This window comes from Lonchura striata, chromosome Z (genome assembly GCF_050655825.1).
Source record: "Lonchura striata isolate lonStrDom1 chromosome Z, ASM5065582v1, whole genome shotgun sequence".
In the NCBI taxonomy this organism is placed as follows: domain Eukaryota; kingdom Metazoa; phylum Chordata; class Aves; order Passeriformes; family Estrildidae; genus Lonchura; species Lonchura striata.
This window is the reverse complement of record NC_140740.1, coordinates 64,247,694-64,265,464: the sequence shown is the minus strand read 5'-3', so window position 1 is coordinate 64,265,464 and position 17,771 is coordinate 64,247,694. Positions and strand designations below refer to the sequence as shown.

Below are 17,771 nucleotides of genomic sequence, written 5' to 3'. Positions count from 1 at the left end.
CCCACCGCCTGTGCCCGCTCCGGGCCGCCTCCAAGCGCTCATCCCAGGGGATGACCCCACTACCTCTTTTCGGCCTGGGGAAGCTCTCGTGCAGGTGAAAAATGACTTTCTCCACAAAGTGCTGAATGTTGCTGTGCTCAGGCCCTCGGACAAACACCATCCAGTCGTGGGTGAAGCCCTCCACGGTGGGTTTCTTCCTGACCTGGGCTCGGTGCCCCAGCTCCAGCTTCACCTGGACGGCACACTGCGGGGGAAGAGCAGGGGAGCGGCCGGTGAGCGCCCCAACAAACGGAGACGGGGCTGGCGACCGCGGGGAACCGGACCCACCGCGGGCAGTACGGGACACACGGACACAGCCGTACCACAAACACGGCAGAAAGGATTTGGTGGGGGGGAGAGTTGCCAAAGCCAGCGAGGCACCGCTGCAACAACAGAAAAGCGGCCCCACAGGCGAGGGCGTAGGACAGCTCTCGGTGTCACCGGGAGAGCGCGGGGAGGCGACGCGGGGCCCGCTGTCAGGACGCGCCGTGCCGCCCCGGCGCCCCGCGCCCGCTGCCCGCGCCGCGGCGGCAGGACCACGGCTCCATCCAAGGGCGCGCGCGCGCCGCGCCGCCGCGAGCAGCGGGAGGCAGGGAAAGCCGCACGCGGAGAGAAATTCCCGGTCACGCCAGCCCCTTCCCGGCGGCACCGGGCAGCGCGGGGCGGAGGGCTGGAGGAGACCCGCGCTACTCACTCACCGAGCCGGCCATGCCTGGGGCGCCGGTTTCGCCGGGGCGCTCGCTGCCGTCCCCCACCCCCACCGCGCAGCCCTAATTCATGAGGACGTGGAGGAGATGGCGGGCGCGCAGAGAAGCGGCGAGCGGGCGGCAGGCATCCTCTGTTTTGCTGCTCCGGCCGGCTGCGGCTGCTGCCGGCTCCGGCTGTGGGTCCCCGCGCTCCCGCTCCCCGCGCTCCCGCTCCCCGCCCGCCGCAGCCCCGGCGCTCGCCCCAACCCCGCGGCCAGCGCAGCGCCCGCCGCGCATGCGCACCGCGCGGCTGCCTGACACGGAGCGAGGGACGCCGCGGTGAGTGCCGGGGGCGGCGCCCGCCCCGCGCCACGGCCAATGGCGCGCGCGCTGCTCGCGCGGCCCCGCCCCGCCCGCCCTTAAAGCAACAGGTTGGGGCCCGGCCGCCGCCCGGCGCCCACGAACCGCCCCGAAAGGCCCCCACGCGCGAACAAAGAGCGCCGGACAGCAAGGGGATGCCCCACAGGGACGGCAGGTGATGATGGGCATGCAGCAGGCAGGAAATAACAAACGCGATTCTTTAACGCGTCTGTTGTACCAGCTGCTATTTCTACCTGTAACGGGCTGAGAGACTCCTAAAACGCGGTCACTGCCTCAAACATTTCCGTATCTCGTACCTATTTGGGAGATAACGTGGAAGATCCCTGCCACGGGAGCATGCCGCTGTGAAGATGAAGTGATTTACTGTGAATGTCTAAATCATGGTGCTGACGTTCGTGAGATGACTATTTTCCAACAGCCGTAAAATTGTCAAAAATTGGTGGCAGTAACTTTTGACACGCTGAGAACTCATTTAGTCCTTTAATAAGTGTATTTTTGACAATCTTTACCGTGGCAGTGATAACCCGGTGACTGACACAGCAGCAATCCTTTCGGCGAGCAGATGAACACCCTGCCTGACCCTTCCAGGTGTCACCACGAGATGGCGCGCCAGTCCTGGAGCTCATGTCCTCGTTTGACCTCTCCAGAAGACCACGATTTCTGCCTTACCTTTTCACTTCGGCAATGAGCGCACATTGTCCAAAGTCTAGCATTATTTAATAATTTCTCCAAAACTACTGAGCTGCATCTTCCTTTTCTTAAAGATGTTGTAAGGTCTAATTGATAAAATCAGTACTAAGAATTGAAAAGGGTGAATACAATTTGTAAATTCCACAAGTTACAACGTCACTTAAAATGTGTATGAATATCCATGTATATGAATATCCAAGTTTTAAAATCCTGATGTGCATATCTGAAATTTCACATATCTTCTAGTAACCTTGTATTAGGCAAGCCAACAAACATAAGACCTCCGGCTGAGTCCATAAACGCACCAAAGCTGATTCTGGCAAGTTTAGAGCTTTGTTCTTGAGAAAGGACTATGCATGCCAGGGCAGAGAGGATGGACCGCCACCAAGCTTAATGTGGTGTGCTTCCAGGGGTCAGGACTCATCTGAACAGAGCATTGTCTTCCTAGCTTGGGATGCTACTGGAAGGAATGGAGCTGGATTGCCTTCTGGAGTCCTTCTATACTGACTTATTTCTTATGTATTTGGACAAAATTATTTATCCTCTTAACTTAAAATGGGACTGAATCACTACAAGCTGTTTTCCTATAATACATACCAGTGTCACAGTGGAAATCTTCTATTACCTAACTTCATTCATTTTGAGGGTCTTTTTAGCTAACTTAACTGAGACTACTTGGTTGAGTAATCATTACTCAGAAACATCTGCTGATTCATGCTAAATTTGGAAAAGAAAGTTGTTCACTGTTTGTCAGTTGTGAAGCAATGTTGATTTTTAAACAGCAAAAAACCCCAAATGCAGCATTTGTATTCAAGCTGAAGGGTTGAAATGCAATTACAGCTACAATTTTAAAAATCCAAAAATTTAATTAATTCCAAATATAATCTTTGGCTGACAGGAGCAAAATCAAAGAACAGTCTCTAAGCTTTTAAGTGACAACCTGGTGCAACTATTGACTTCATTTTGGATTAACAGTTAGAATAAACATTCTTTGATCTCATTATAGCAGATGGATGTAATTATATGCATATGAATGTGCAAATACACTGGTTTAAAGAACTACAGGATTATAAAAGTGAAGGCAATTTTCTACAAGTGCTATACAGTATTGCTTAAACAAGATTTACCAGGGAATAATTACTCAGCTGCTGGAAAATAAGAGACATTTAAATTATGTTCTTAGAGGTGTTTAACAACCTGAATGTTTGTGTCATCAATTCCTGCAATGCTAAAAATGCTTGCACTTTTTATGTTTGCTGAAATAACTGATACAATTGTAGGCTTCCTGAAAGGCGCCAGTTCCTGTGTTCAGATGTCTTCAGTCATACCTGCATCAAGCTGTGACACATGATGCATAGATCACAGATCCCTGACTTACATGGAACACAACTCAACATTTCTGCTCAGTATATAGCTGAAATAGAGTGTAGATGTGTTAATGCAACATTACATCTGACCTAACAGGAGCTGTATTTCATACATCAATCATAGCTGTACTGTTGGTGATTCCACACAGAACTGAAAGGAATTGCTGCCTGTCTTGTTTTCTAACAAAAGGCAGATATGTCTTATGCCACAAAAAAGAATACTGTTTCCCAGCTCATTTGGATACATTTAATTGTCTTTAATATTTTAAACACAGCTGTTTTAAATTTCTATTTGAAGTTTAAATTTTGTGACCCAAATCTGACTGACTCTTAAATAGGCCTTGTTTTCAAATATTTCAAAAAAGGCAATGAACTGAAAAAGCTGATTACTGGCTATAAATGAAACCACAGTGCCTTTTAAATGTATCATCAGTCTGAATTTCTCTATATTTGAGATCTTTTCTTATGCAGACAATATAAAAAAATCATAGCCAATCTTGATCCAAACCAGATATTGATTACCTGAACCAGAGCCAAGAAGTTAAAATAAGCTTGATCTTACACATGCAACAAGGAATATGTCTAAGTTTCTTTGCAATGCCACTCTGGCTGCCAGGACCTAATGGAAGAATACTGTGTCTGGATTGGCTTTCTTTGGTTAGCTACATAGGATGAACAAATGCCAAGCAGCCTGAGCCAAATGTGTGCCTGTTTTGAGGTTTTATTGGCTTGTTAATTTCTAACCACATATCAAATGGAAAATGAGCACTTTAGATAGAAACATATAAACCCCCTTACCAACAGAAAAGATCTGAAAGACCAAGGCTATGTGACTTAGAAAACAATATAAAGCAGTTTACAACTTACCACTGGTCACCTCAGAGGAACATAGTAATAACAACAGAAAATAAATGCAAAAAGGGGCCTTGTACAATATTACAGTATAGAAGGTTCATTTTTTTTTTTTTGGTTTTTTGCTTGTTTCTTTTTTTTTTTTTTTTTTTTTTTGTGATCTCTAGGGACACATAAGGAAATTCATCAAAAGTGGAAACATCTTGTTGAAAGACCTACAAGGAAGTATTTAGGGGTTTATTTCCTCACAATGGTGGTGCCCCTAGAGGAAATGTTCCTGTTAGAGAAATAAAGTCAAATTCTGTACTCTGTTTACAGCTGTGTAATGACTAAGTTCAGAGAACTTGTTTTCTGAATTTCCCCAGCCACAGCCAGGACAGTCTGATCACATGTGCAAGGGAGATATTAGAGAGTAACTTCACTGAAATCAGTGTTCTCTATTCCTGGCCTGACAGGAAATCACCCCATTAGCAATCAGTCAAGTATAAAGCAATTATGTGACCATCTTAACTCTGCATCAGGTTCTTGTGGTGGCAGCACCCTTGATTTGAATCCAAGTCGTGGCACCAAAAACACTGCTGTGGATTGACCCTGTCTGTATGCCAGGCACTCACCAAAGTCTCTCTCTCACTCTCATCTGCAGCTGGACAGGGGAAAGAAAATACAACAAAGGGTTCATGGGTTAAGACAGGGATAGAGAGAGACTACTCATGAAATACTGTCATGAGTGAAACAGGCTTGAATTAGAGATTATTATTTATTACTAAAAAATTCAGAGCAAGATAATGAGACATAAAGTAAGACACCATTAAACACCTTAAAAAAACATCTTACTCCCACCCCTCTCTCCTTCCCAGCTCTACCTCCTTCCCCCCAGCAGTGCATGGGGACAGAGAATGGGGGTTATGGTCAAATCACCACGTGTTGTTTCTCCACTGCTCAGGAAGGAGACTCCTTCCCCTGCTCCAGTGTGGGGTCCCTCCCACAGGAGACAGCTCTCCATGGACTTCTCCAGTGTGAGTCCATCCCATGGCTAAGTCCTCCACAAGCTGCTGCTGGAAGAGTGGGTCACTCTTCCATGGGGTGCACTCCTTCAAGGACAGGCTGCTCCGGCCTGGGTCCCCCATGGGATCCATCACAAATCCTCCCAGGAAACCTGATCTGGTGTGGGCTCCTCTCTCCCCAGGTCTGCAGGTCGCTGCCAGGAGCCTGCTCCAGCACAGGCCTCCCACGGGGTCCCAGCTCCTCTCAGGCATCCCCCTGCTCCAGTGTGGTCTCCTCCACAGGCTTTAGGTGGATCTCTGCATCCTGTGATCCTCCATGGGCTGCAGCTGCTTCACCATGGGCTGCACCATGGGCTGCAGGGGAATCTCAGAGGGAATCTCAGCTCCAGCACTGCTGGAGAACCTCCTGTCCCTTCTGCACTGATCTTGGTGTCTGCAGGGTTGTTTCTCTCACAAGTTCTCACTTGGCTCTTCTCTAGCTGCAATTATATCTGCACAACGACTTCTACTTTCCTTAAATCTGTTATCACAGAGATGTTACCACCATTTCTAATCACTGGCCTGATCTTGGCCAGTGGCACTCCCATCTTGGAGCTGGCTGGCTTTGGCTCTGCCAAACATAGAGGAACCTTCCAGGAGCTTCTCACAAGAGCAAGCCCTGTAGCCCCCACTACCAAAAATCTGGCCATGCAAACCCAATACATAACTATTAGTTACCATTAGTTACCACTATAAGTTGACCATTATCGAATTCAGGAATTTATGCATAAGATGACCACCATATCTTGGTCATAGAATACTTGTTATTCTATAGCTTCATTACAAGAGTATCAGAAAGGTACAAGACTACACTATCCACACACATTCATTCTGAGAGCCATAAACTAGCCAAATCTTCTTTATTCCCAGTATCACTACAAAATTAGTGAGAATCTGGAATGGCTTAACATTACTTTGGTGAAAAACTCCTAGTGAAAAATAGATTTTTAAATCAGTGATAAGTACTCATATAGTCACTGGGTCTTAGCTGTCCTCATCCTTAATGAATCCATTATTATGCTCTCACTGATTCAGAAAGAAGTTTTACTCCAACTTTATGGATAGCAAGATGAAATCAAGAGACTAGCTAAATTATTTAACCAGGAGAAAAACAGATGAAGGTTGAAAGCAGTTAAACACAGTGAGAAGAAAGTTTGGCCCTGAAAAAAATAGGAAAAAATAAATAGAAAAAAGCATGTAAGCAAAAGTAGTATTGGAGTACGGAGAAACTAAAGTACACAGATAGCACAACAATCAATAAAAAATTATTTAACTGAGGTGGCATTTGAGACAACATTGCAAAGTTTAAGGAATATATTACATACATATTTTCAGAAATCTGGCCTTAGGAGTTTGACAGACACATTTCAGAAATCTAAACAAAAATCATATGAATCAGAAATAGCAACCTTCACAGATGAGAAAGCTATAAAGCATGATTGCTCAACATATGGAAGTCAGACAGTAATCATAGCATAGTGAGGAATCCAGAAGTAATTTTTATGAAGTCATAGAGGGGAACAAAACAGAATTTAGATGGGTGGACATGTTTTGCCAGATGCTAGAAGGGGATTGGTGAATCTGCAGCCTGTATATTCTGACTTGCTATTTAGGATTCAGATGCCCTTTCATATAAGCTCTATGTGGTCCACTGAATTCAATAGATTTTACTAGTAAGCATTTACACTTCTCCTAATGGTAGGCACCCCTCAATGAACAATGAGTTTCCTATCAGAATACTTTTCATCACCATGTGTCATCAATTCCGTACACTTTTACATACATTTACAATTTCCAATAATAACTTCCCAGCTCTCCAAAAGATACAAATGCAAAAAACATGCTATCCTGATTTACTGCCATTTCCAGTTTCAATGCTCTGCTGCCTCACCCATTCTCCATTTATCTGTTCCTCAGACAGTATATTTTACACCTACCAATATTATACACTTTATCTACTTCAGACTGCAAATACGTACAAATGTGTGTGTAAAAAAATAATACTATATATGTATATATAAACAGAGAAAAGAGCAGTGGTTTCCCACCACATCATTAATCAATGTTCTACCCTTGCATCCCCACCTCAAGGAAATCCTTGAGAGACTAAGGTAATAAGGTGCAGTGATTCTTATGAAAATGGATGCCAGGAGTCTTGCAAGTCTTTCAGAGGAGGTCTAGAAAGTTCATTCTCCCCTCAGGCTCATTATCTCCAGGCTAAGCAACTGCAGCTCCATGAAGTGCTACTTCTGTATTTTGTCTTCCAGACCCTTCAGCAACTTTGTTCTCCCTTCTCTGGATATATACCCCAGCACCATGTCTGTTTTGTAGTAAAGGAGGGGCCCAAAACTGAATACAGGATTCAAGGTACAGCCTCACCAGTAAGGGGATGATCCCTTCCTTGATCTTGCAAAAGTCACATCATGACTTGCAAACACACACTAAGTAAATCTAAACAAATTAATAGTCTTGTTAATCTCAGTGACAATTGGAATACTCATCTATTTTGATCACTCCTGAGCAGTCTTCTTGTACTTTTGTGACATTAGCTAATGTTCATTTAAAGAAAGTAAGTGGAGGAATAAAACAATTTAAATCACATCCTTAACTTCATTCCTTGAATCCCCCTTAGATTTTGCTGTGCTGTGTCATGCAAATGCAAGTAGAATGCCATTTGTTATTTTGGAGTCTAGCGAGGTTCTCAGCTTCTATTACTCGTCCTTGACTGTTCACAGTGTATCTCATTCATTGTTGTCCTTGAGAGTATGAAAATGAACCACCTACAAAGTTACATCTGGATTTTACAAAGGAGCATCAGTTACATCTGCCTGTAGTTTACTTGAAGTGTTCATGACCCACTCATACTGGGGATGTTTGGCCCTGCTATACCTTTTCAAAGTTATGTTATCCAGCTCTAGAAGAATTCTTTTGTACTCACATGCACATACATGGTGGTAATAAGGTTTGAGTTGTATACTGTCTCAAGTTTTTCTGCTTTGTGTGGGACATAAATTTGTTACACTGTATTCCACAACAAGGGGGTGACTTATTTCTAATATTGTAACTGTTGTTGCCACTGATTTAATAAATTCAGATCTAGTTGTACAGAGTAATATGAAGCCAGTCTCTGGTGAGGTCCTAATTTCAGTGTTACCACTCCACCAGTTGTTTTCATTCATGAACATATAAATTAAAGGGCTTTGTAGGCTCTATGAGGCTGAGAGTGAGAACTGATGCCAAAAATGATTCTATCTCTTTAAAAACTCTCTGCCACTCAATATAATCAATGGGAAACTGAAACAGTCCAACAATATCTTTGCCAGAAATATGCCTCAAACTTCCTATGTTACCCTTCAGTAGAGCAAGTGCTGTAAAGGGAGTCAAAAAATGCCACAGGCCTTCCTTGCACTAATAAAAATAGAGATTTTATCTATGAACTCCTACAGGATAAAGTTCAGTATGGCATTTCAAGTCTAATCTTGTGAGTTGCAGAGTTCTCCCTGGCAAGAGTTAAGCTATTTCCAGTCTTATTCATCTTAATAGCCTATGAGATTACAAATCAGGAACTTTTTTCTCAGTTTTGCCCTCACACTGGATTTGCATTGAAATCCATGGAAGCTCTGCATGGGTGGAGTGATGGCCCTTCATGGCTGACTACTGTTTGGAGCAAAAACAGCTGCATTGAATGTTGAATGCATTTTAGATAAGCCTTCTTAGTTATAATGGCTAAAGACATAGCTGACTAGGCAGGTCCATTTGCTAAAATTGTATTTCATTATCAGGCTCAAAGAGATTTAAAATAAATATATTTCAATAGTGGTAGGCTTTGCTGCAATTGATTTTTGCAGTATATTCTTAACTAGAACTTTTCTTATTCATCTGCTTCATGATTGAAGCCAGAATTGCTTTCTGGCTTGGATAAAATTCCATGTAAGAAATGAGATATGCAGATTAGGCCATTATCAGTGCTATTACTGTATGATTTTCATTTGCATCATAACCTTCACTGGGAGACCTCACAACACATTACAAATGCTGCCAAGAGAACCTTCTGGCATTTCTTGGAGAACATTACCATGTATAACCCCTCAGGGGATTAGATTGTCCCATAATAACCCAACTTAGAATATCCTAGAAAAGGTGTAATGGAGACAAGGACTCCTGCCTAGTTTTTTTTTTTCTGAAAGAAAATTCACAAGCCAGAGAACAGGGCAGTTTTCACAGATTTACTGACTTTTTCAAGGACTCTTGTCACACAAACTGGAGGGGAGGGTGGTAATCCTATTTGGTAGCCCAATACAAACTATCTTAATTATACTTTTATTATTTCTTATATAACAGGCCACATTAAGATCAGCAGGAAATAGTGTTGAAGACACCTCCCAAAGATGTCAAATTTCTTTCAAAAGGGAAAACTGATTTCAGAAATTTTCTAGGGAAAGCATTTTTCAGCATAATCTACAGCAGATATGAGCAGCTCAGAATCAAACCCAGTTATAACTTTGACACTGATGCTACCTTCAGAACCCCCAAGTATTTCCCCTACTTTAATGGAAGACCTTGAAATCTGGGTACAACACTTGAGGCCACTACAGAAAATATATCACAGTTTCACAGCTAGGCTCTATATGCCTTGCAAGTTGAAAGGCAATCAAAAGCAGTATCTGTAAATTTAAGTATGTTCTTTAAGAGATATCCTCTGCTTTCTTCCTGCTTCTGAGATATCAGCATAGAAAAATATGTTATTAAAACAGATGGCGACCATAGGATAGTAAATGGTTTCATGAAGATGAGATGGGCTCCTTTTGTCTTAAAACACTGCGAAGTCTCTGGTGCTACCAAGAGCCCTTTGTGAGAGCATTCTGTTACATACACTCAGCGTTCTCAATGTCCTTAGATGACCTGAACAAAACTCAGGGTTTAGGAACAGTGCTAGCAATTACACATCACAGTCAAGTAATTCATAGAATGGGTATGATATTCCTGATATTCTCACACCAAACATGAAACCTCTGGTGAGCTTCCCGTAAAAGCAAGATGCTTCACAGTATCAACAGGGTCAGAATGGTCTGCATCAAAATAAATTACTATGTGCTCCTTTAAGCTCAAGAGATCCCATTGCAGTTTGCATCAAATTGAAAGCCATTTTGGCTAACACTCATTTGGGCAGTAGCAGACTTGGAACTGTACTCAGAACTAAGGTTCCCATGTCTAGGGCACAGCATGGAGCTAACACACAGCTGGAGAAGTTCCCCTGGATGGCATGCTACTGGGATACACTTCACCTGTCTGAAACCTGGCAATTATAAAAGGAAAGGTGCTGTACAGGCAGTGAAAAAATGCCACAGGCCTTGCTTGCACATATACAAAGGGAGTTTTTATCTATGAACTCCTACAAGATAAAGTTCAGTGTGGCATTTCAAGCCTAATCTTGTGAATTGCAGAGTTCCCTCTGGCAAGAATTAAGCAATTTCCACTCTAACTCATCTCAATAGCCTGTGAGGATACAGATCAGGGACTTTTCTCTCACACTGGATTTGCACTGAAGTCCATGGAAGCTCTGCATGAGTAGAGTGATGGCCCTTCATAGCTGACTACTAATCACAAAATGTCAACAAACCAACCTGTCAATAGCGAGATGTTCTTAGGTGAAGCAGAAAGCATGGAATGGGCAGAGGAAACTGAACACTGCCTTTGGATTCATGTCACCACCTATGGTCACCTAGAGACTGACTGAATTACATCCTTGTGAAAGCTCCTACAGGTCCTTTTTCCTCATCTCATGATACTTCAGCAGCAGGCAGACATGGGAGCCCATCTTGGCCTGAGTGTATTGAGCCAAAAGCCATGCCGCAGATACTTGTATGTGCAGCTTGAAAACAGCTGCTGCAGAGAGGTCATGGATAAAGCAAGCTGTCCACATGTTCTCTGGGATCTGATTGATCTTCCCTTTGTATTGCACACCTGTAGGCAGCTCAAGACAGTACAGTGAGTCACTTCTGGGCTTTTAGTGCCTCTTGGAGTGCACGTGTTTCCATCAATTCTATGCACACAGTGGCAGGGCTCTTTGGATACCATAAACTGCCTATGTCTTTAGTTGGTGAAACTGAACACAATATACTCCTTATCTTTTGAAATGAAAAAACTTAAGAAATACTAGACAGACTTATCTACATTTACTTTTGTTTCTTATTTGTCAGCATTCCACTACTTTCAGCTCAAACCAACTCAGAGAAGATAACCTTGAGAGAGAATAATTTAACCTTAGAGAGAATAAACTAACCGTTTTCAAACATATTCCTTTCAAAATATTGTGAATTTTTCTAAAGTTATTTTCACTGAGAGGCATTCTTAAGTTATACATGCCTCGCAGGTGTGTGTTGATTTGATGTTAGGAAACAGAAGTGCTGTTCTGTAAACTAACAACCTTAACTGAGAATACAAAATATATATACAGATGTGTGGTTACCAGTTAGTAGCACAACAGTTGCCAAATTACATCAGAACCGGGTTTAAACTCTTCTTTTGTCTTTGAGAGAGTTACACCCTCGATATTCTTAGAGGTGTTTTCCAAACTAAGTGATTCTGCGATTACGTGGCAACAAACAGCAACCAGAGAACATCATTACTCCTCACATCCTCCTCCTAATGTCCCTGCAGCTTGCTGCTGCCTGCCTGCCAAGGCATTCGGGAGGCTGAGAGGCTCACGGCGCTAACTCCGAAGCGAGAGCCGCCGCCCGCCCGCCCGCGGCCCCGCGCCCGCCCGCGGCCCCGCGGCCCCGCGCCCGCCCGCCCGCGGCCCCGCGCCCCCGCGCCCGCCCGCGGCCCCGCGCCCCCGCGCCCGCCCGCGGCCCCGCGCCCCCGCGCCCGCCCGCGGCCCCGCGCCCGCCCGCCCGCCCGCCCGCGGCCCCGCGCCCCCGCGCCCCCGCGGCCCCGCGCCCCCGCGCCCGCCCGCCGCGCCTGCGCCAGGCTCCGCGCATGCGCGGCGGGCGGCGGCGCGGCCGTGGCGGAGCGCGGCGAGCGCGGCGCGGCGCGGCCGAGGTGAGGGCCGGGAGCGCGGGGCGGGCGGCGGGAGCGAAGGAAAGGCAGCTGCCGCTCCTGCCGTGTGCGCGGGCGTGTTGTTGCTTTACGCTTTTGTTTAAAACTGGTCGCTCTGAGACGTTTGCCTATGTCGCGCGCAAGCGGTGAGGATGTGTGCAGGTGTTCTCACTCCTGGCTTGGTAGGAACACCAATTTTAATTGAGAGTCCTTGAAAAGGAGCCAAAGGCTCTGAGACCACAGACGGAAAATGCGGTCGTTTTCTGTTACGGAGCTTAACTCACCTTGACAGAGTTTCTTTTGAGGAACTAGACCAGCTCTGAAGGTGTAGGGCCGTGACAGCCTTTCTGTGGTTCACTTGAATTAGCAATGCTTTCTGTCAGGATGCTGTATTAGATTTGCGTGGCAAGGATGTGGGAAAGGAAGGGTTCATAAGGGTGGCCTCTGGGGGAAGTGGCCAGAACCTTTCCTCATGTCTGACAGAGCCAATGCCAGCCGACTCCAAATGGATGGGCCACTGGCCAGGACCAAGCCCATCAGTGATGGTGGCAGCATCTCAGGGATAACAAGTTTAAGAAGGTGAAAAACGGCTACACTACAGCAGCCCAAGGAGAGAAGTGAGAACATGAGAGAACCAGCCCTGCAGACACCAAGGTCCAGAAGGAGGGAGAGGAGACACTCCAGGTGCTGGAGCAGAGACTGCTCTGCAGCTCGTGGTGAGGATCTTGGTAAAGTAGCACACGTGTTGCAACCCATGGAAGTCCGTGGTGAAGCAGGTGTCCACCTGCAGCCAGTGGAGAACCCCATGCCAGACTGGTTGGATGCCCAAAGGAGGCTGTGACTCAGTGGAGAGGAGGCCATGCTGGAACAGGATTCTGAAAGGACCAGTGGGACCATGGAGACAGGAACCCATGCTGTAATAGGTTTTCTGGCAAGACTTCGGATCCACACTTGAGCAGTCTGTTTCTGAACAACTGTGCCCCATAGAAGGGACCCACGCTGGAAAGTTAATGAAGAACTGCAGACTGTGTTTGAGATCCCATGCTGGAGCTGGGAAAAGCATCTGCTACCTCATTTCCTGACCCCATACTCCATTTAGGGGGAAGAGGTAGAGAAGTTGGTAGTGAGTGAAGTTGACCGCAGAAGGAAGGAAAGGTGTAGGGAATGTGTTTCTAAAGTTTTTTGTATTTCTTAGTATTCTACTCAGTTTTCATTGGTGAAAATAAATTTCCTTAGCTTGAGTCAGTTTTTCCCATAACAGTAATTGCTGAGTGATCTTCCTGTCCTCATGTCATAAGCCCTTAATCATATTTTTGGCTCTTTTCCAGTTGAGGGGCAGTGATAGAGCAACTTTATGGCTATCTTGCCGTAAGTTAAGCTTAAGGCTACACAGATGCTTATCACTTACATTGACTAAATTGGGCAAGAAAGCCAGGGTCCCTTTCCAATACCTTCTTTTTTCTTTCTTTATCTTACATGTCTGTGAGTCTGTGTTGGGTGGGTTTTTTGGGGTGGATATGTTTTTATGTGTGTGGTTGATGGTGTATTGTAGAATGTCCTGAGGTGGAAGGTACCCACAATCATAGAATCGTGGAGGCTGGAAAAGACTTTAAAGATCATCAAGTCCAGCATTTAACTGAAAACCACTATTTCAGTTAAACAATAGGCCAAAATCCCACATTCAGTAATTTCTTGAACACTTCCAAGGATGTTGACTCCACCAGTTCCACCCTTGTAGGTTTTCAGGACTCCACTGGATTTGGTAGAGAGGAGGGTTTAGACCAGTTTTGATAAGAGGATTGGGCTAGATGAGCTCTGAAAATCTTTGTTCTTAAACTGTCTATTCAATGATTCTTCCTAGGAATAATACACATGGGTGTGGATTTACCAAGGAAAAATTAGGCCTGACACACATGATTGCCTTTAATAAATAATAATTGTGGAGTTGAGTGGGAGAGTAGGTGTCATTTACCTCCTCTTGAACAAAGCCTTCCACACTGTCTCCCACCCTGTTCCTTTGTCAGAGGCAGGATGTGTGCCTGCTGGCAAGGCTGCCCTCTGCATGGACTAGAGGAACAGGTGATGGAAACCTCAGGAATTTCAGCAATGACAAATGCCCTGTCTTGGCCCACCACTTTTTTTTGGGACTGGGAAGGAGTTCCGTGGGGTGGCCATAGGCCCTGGTAGGCATTGCCCTAGGAAGTGTGACAAGCTCTGTTAGGGTGAGATTTGTCCACCTCCTCTCAGCACACCTTAGATGTCATATTGCCATGTCCAGTTCTGAATCCTTGTGTAGGGAGAGATAGTGAGCATAGGGACTGAATTCAGCAGACACCATGGAGATAATGGGGCTGGAGCCCTTTCCCTGTGAGGAGAGGCTGTGGTTTCTAGGACTGTTCAGCTGGGAGGAGGCACAGCTGAGCAGTGGTAGCCAGTAGCAGCCCTGGCACTAATGGGAGGGGGGTGAAAGAAGGAATAGCCAGGTGCTTCATAGGAGTTCCTGGAAACATGAGCTAAAGACTAGTGATTGAGAGAAAGCTTTTGTTGATCAGGACAGCTCAGTAAAGCGGTGCATTCCCCAGTCTTGAGAGGTTTTCAAACCCAAACTGAGGCAAAGCCTTCAGAACCAGGTCTGACTACATGTCTGAACTTCCTTTGAATGGGAGGTTGAACCAAAAGTATCTTTAGGTCTCTGCCGGTCTCGATTATCCATATGTCCTGTAAACTTTATGGTCATTCCTTGTGGATACACAGTTACCTTTGTTAAGGGTGAATGCTGAAGATCGAGGACCTGTTTAGTTATTTAATTGCACTGAAATATCTGTTCCATTGTAACTGTGCTGTAGCTGTTTCATTTAGATGGATAGAAATGTAGGATTTGTGTTTGATGCAAGGGTAACTGACTTCTAGTCTATGTGGAAAAGCTGATTTGTGCTTACATTGAAAGTGTGTTCTGTGCTTGTAATGTTTCTCTGGAGTAGTTTTTCCTTTCAATGTGGGTAAAAAAAGTTATCTGATGAGAGATACAGTATAATTCCAGTGTGTTCATGTCAAAACTGTCCAGGAAGGAACCTTACTTCATTTTGCTGCTTATTGGGTAGAACTGAGGGAGCTTGGGTTTATATCTACAGATAGGCTGATACATCTAGATCCACAGGAGTCATTAGCCATGTTCAACAGATCTATGTATGCCTGCAATTGTTTGCTGTAGCAAGTTTTGGGTTTTTTAAAGCAACATATCAGCTATAGTTTAATATGTGTTGATTTATTATATGGACACCTATTGTCTCAAAATGCCATAACATCTGTTCTAAAATTATACATACCCATATCAGCATCAGTGTTGGTATTTTTCTCCTGCACTTTGAGACATGTAATCCAAGTGTATGGGAATACCTCACTGCTTAACTGCAAGGAATTTGTATTCACTGATCTATTAATATTGCTATTAATTTTGAGTTTTCCTGCCACAAATGGTATTTTTTTTTTTTTTTGTGGTACATGCGTACATTGCTTGTATCCAGGCTTTAATTCCATAATTTTTTTTTAAGTCAATGGCAAGATTCTGACTGTATCACACTGATAATGTCTTGGAATTTGAGTATTTTGCATGTATGTATTTCCTCAGTGCTTAGTGGAAAGGATTACATTTATTTTTCAACAAGTACTAGCTTGTTTTGGTTTTTTGAGAAAGCTATTCCAAAGTACTGGAGGTGAGTTTATAGTAAACTGAAATATTTGAGTATTCGCAGTGGCCATCTGTTTCATTGGTGTGACTGACTTCTGATTTCTCTTTAATGTAGGTTCTTATATGCTTGTGAATACCTGAATATTCCAACTTACGGAGGTTTTGACTTCAAGTGTTCCAGCCCCTATTGCCTACAGTTACCATTTGCAGTCTCACAGGTTGGTCTTTTGTTTGTTTTACTTCTGGTTTTGCATGAAATGATGGAAAGTTTGTGGATAATTTTGCATTTTAAATCATGTTTGTGAGACTGTGAACATTTCTTTTGAGCTGTCTCATTTTAAATTCAATGAAATATACTTAAAATGCTTTCAAGAATACATGCTCTCAGAGTACACATATGCTCTGCCATATGGAATGGTATATTTGTTGCAGGTTTAAGAAATGTCTGTAACCCATTCTTTGCGCAGGACCAATGAGTATTCACCATTTCTTGGGTTCAAGCCCAAAAGACAAGATGATATGGTAGACTTCAGAGGGGGAAGAAAATGCTTTAATGCTTGCATCTGTTGTTAAATACAACATAAATCTGGAGGGGGATGGGGAGGGTGTAAAAAATAGCATGCTGTCCTTCCTACTCCTAAGTATATTTTTTGAATCTCTCTTGCAGAGTGTAATTTAGTGTCATATGACAGAACCAAAATGTTGGATGACATCAAGAAGCGATTTGAATTTCCTAATGCAGTTGTTCAGTCACAGGTAATTTTTAAAAAGCATTAGAACAAATCAAGTTGTCTGTGGAAATGTTTGTTCCAAGAGTTGCTGCTTATATGTGTTTTTCCAAAGTCAGAAAACCAGAGAAACAGAGTATTCTTAAATTGCAATCAAATTCTAATTGCCTTTTCCATGTAATTGAAACATAGGACATAATTGCTCATCACTATAAAGTCTCTTCAGGAAAATCAGAAACCTTCCATGACTGGAAGGTTGGAGTGTGGCCAAGTGGTTTTTACTGACCTTGTCATCTCAAGAAGCCAGGAATTACCAAATGCTGTATGTGGGGCTGAAATACTTTGTAATACTTCTGTAATAGAAGTATTATTATATTATATTAGTTCATATTATTACATCTGAATAAAATACTTTGTAATACTTCGTAATATAACTGCTCTGTTTCTTCCTTGGTGGTGAGAGCTGACAAACTACTGCAGTCCTGTCTGTCATCAAGGGATAACTCTATGCAGCTCAGCTCACCCCCCTTTATTTTCTGATTCACGCTTTTGCTCCTTGTTGTTTTTACCTGAAATTATAACATACAAAAAGTGTTTATCATAGTATGTTTAATGGACAGGAAAGAGTAATAGTAGTAATAGTCTCTGGTTAAAACATACATGTTCTTTACTCTGGTAATTTCTCATTTCAGTGTTAAAAATGTATCTCCTTGGCTGTAAATTCATTGCTAATTTCCCTGTTTTCTTCCTCATCCTGTTTTGAATTGAGGATTAAATATGTACCCATTTGTTTGGTGAAATAGGTTGATTGGAATACAGTCTGTGCAACCTGGTGTCTTTCTTGCCTCTTCATTTCAGTCAGTTCACCTTGGTTTAACAGTAATTAGGTTTGAAAGAGAGATTCAAGTCCACTTGTCATCAGCGTAGCATTTGGAAGAGAAAGCCATGTTCCTGAAAAATGGAGTTCATCTAAGGTCAAGCAAAGAGTCTTGCACTGCAGATGAGTTTATACCATTAGCCTTGATGAATAGGGCTCAGCATCTTCAAAGCAGTTAATTTTTCTTTAGTGCAGAATGTCCCTGTGGTACTATCCCTGTTGTACTGCTTAAATATCTTGGCTCATTACAGCTGCACATCATTAAGATCTGCTAATGTGCTTTAGTTGATTTTGTCCTGTTGGGCTATTTTGATAGTTTCTACTTGTATTCTGACCCTGGAAAGCATTCTGTAATCTTCAAACTATAATCAGGTCAGGATTC

General features: G+C 43.8%; 2 protein-coding genes across 4 annotated transcripts in view; one reads left to right on the top strand and one right to left on the bottom strand.

Moving 5' to 3' along the window:
• MLLT3 (MLLT3 super elongation complex subunit) overlaps positions 1–1,003 on the bottom strand; it is a 121,614-nt gene extending 120,611 nt beyond the window's left edge. The window contains exons 1-2 of one of the 2 annotated variants that reach the window (XM_085567257.1): positions 738–1,003; positions 64–244 (exon numbers count right to left, since the gene is read on the bottom strand). In XM_085567257.1, coding sequence (XP_085423383.1) covers positions 64–244; positions 738–749 — 193 coding nt within the window. In that variant the 5' untranslated portion in view covers positions 750–1,003. The remainder of the gene's footprint in view (positions 1–63; positions 245–737) is intronic. The other variant, XM_021535464.4, reaches the window with a different exon arrangement.
• An 11,019-nt stretch (positions 1,004–12,022) lies between these two features.
• FOCAD (focadhesin) overlaps positions 12,023–17,771 on the top strand; it is an 88,428-nt gene continuing 82,679 nt past the window's right edge. Inside the window, exons 1-3 of one of the 2 annotated variants that reach the window (XM_021535466.3) lie at positions 12,023–12,099; positions 15,900–16,002; positions 16,452–16,540. In XM_021535466.3, coding sequence (XP_021391141.3) covers positions 16,484–16,540 — 57 coding nt within the window. In that variant the 5' untranslated portion in view covers positions 12,023–12,099; positions 15,900–16,002; positions 16,452–16,483. Of the gene's footprint in view, positions 12,100–12,579; positions 12,813–15,899; positions 16,003–16,451; positions 16,541–17,771 lie in introns of those variants that run through there. The other variant, XM_085566998.1, reaches the window with a different exon arrangement.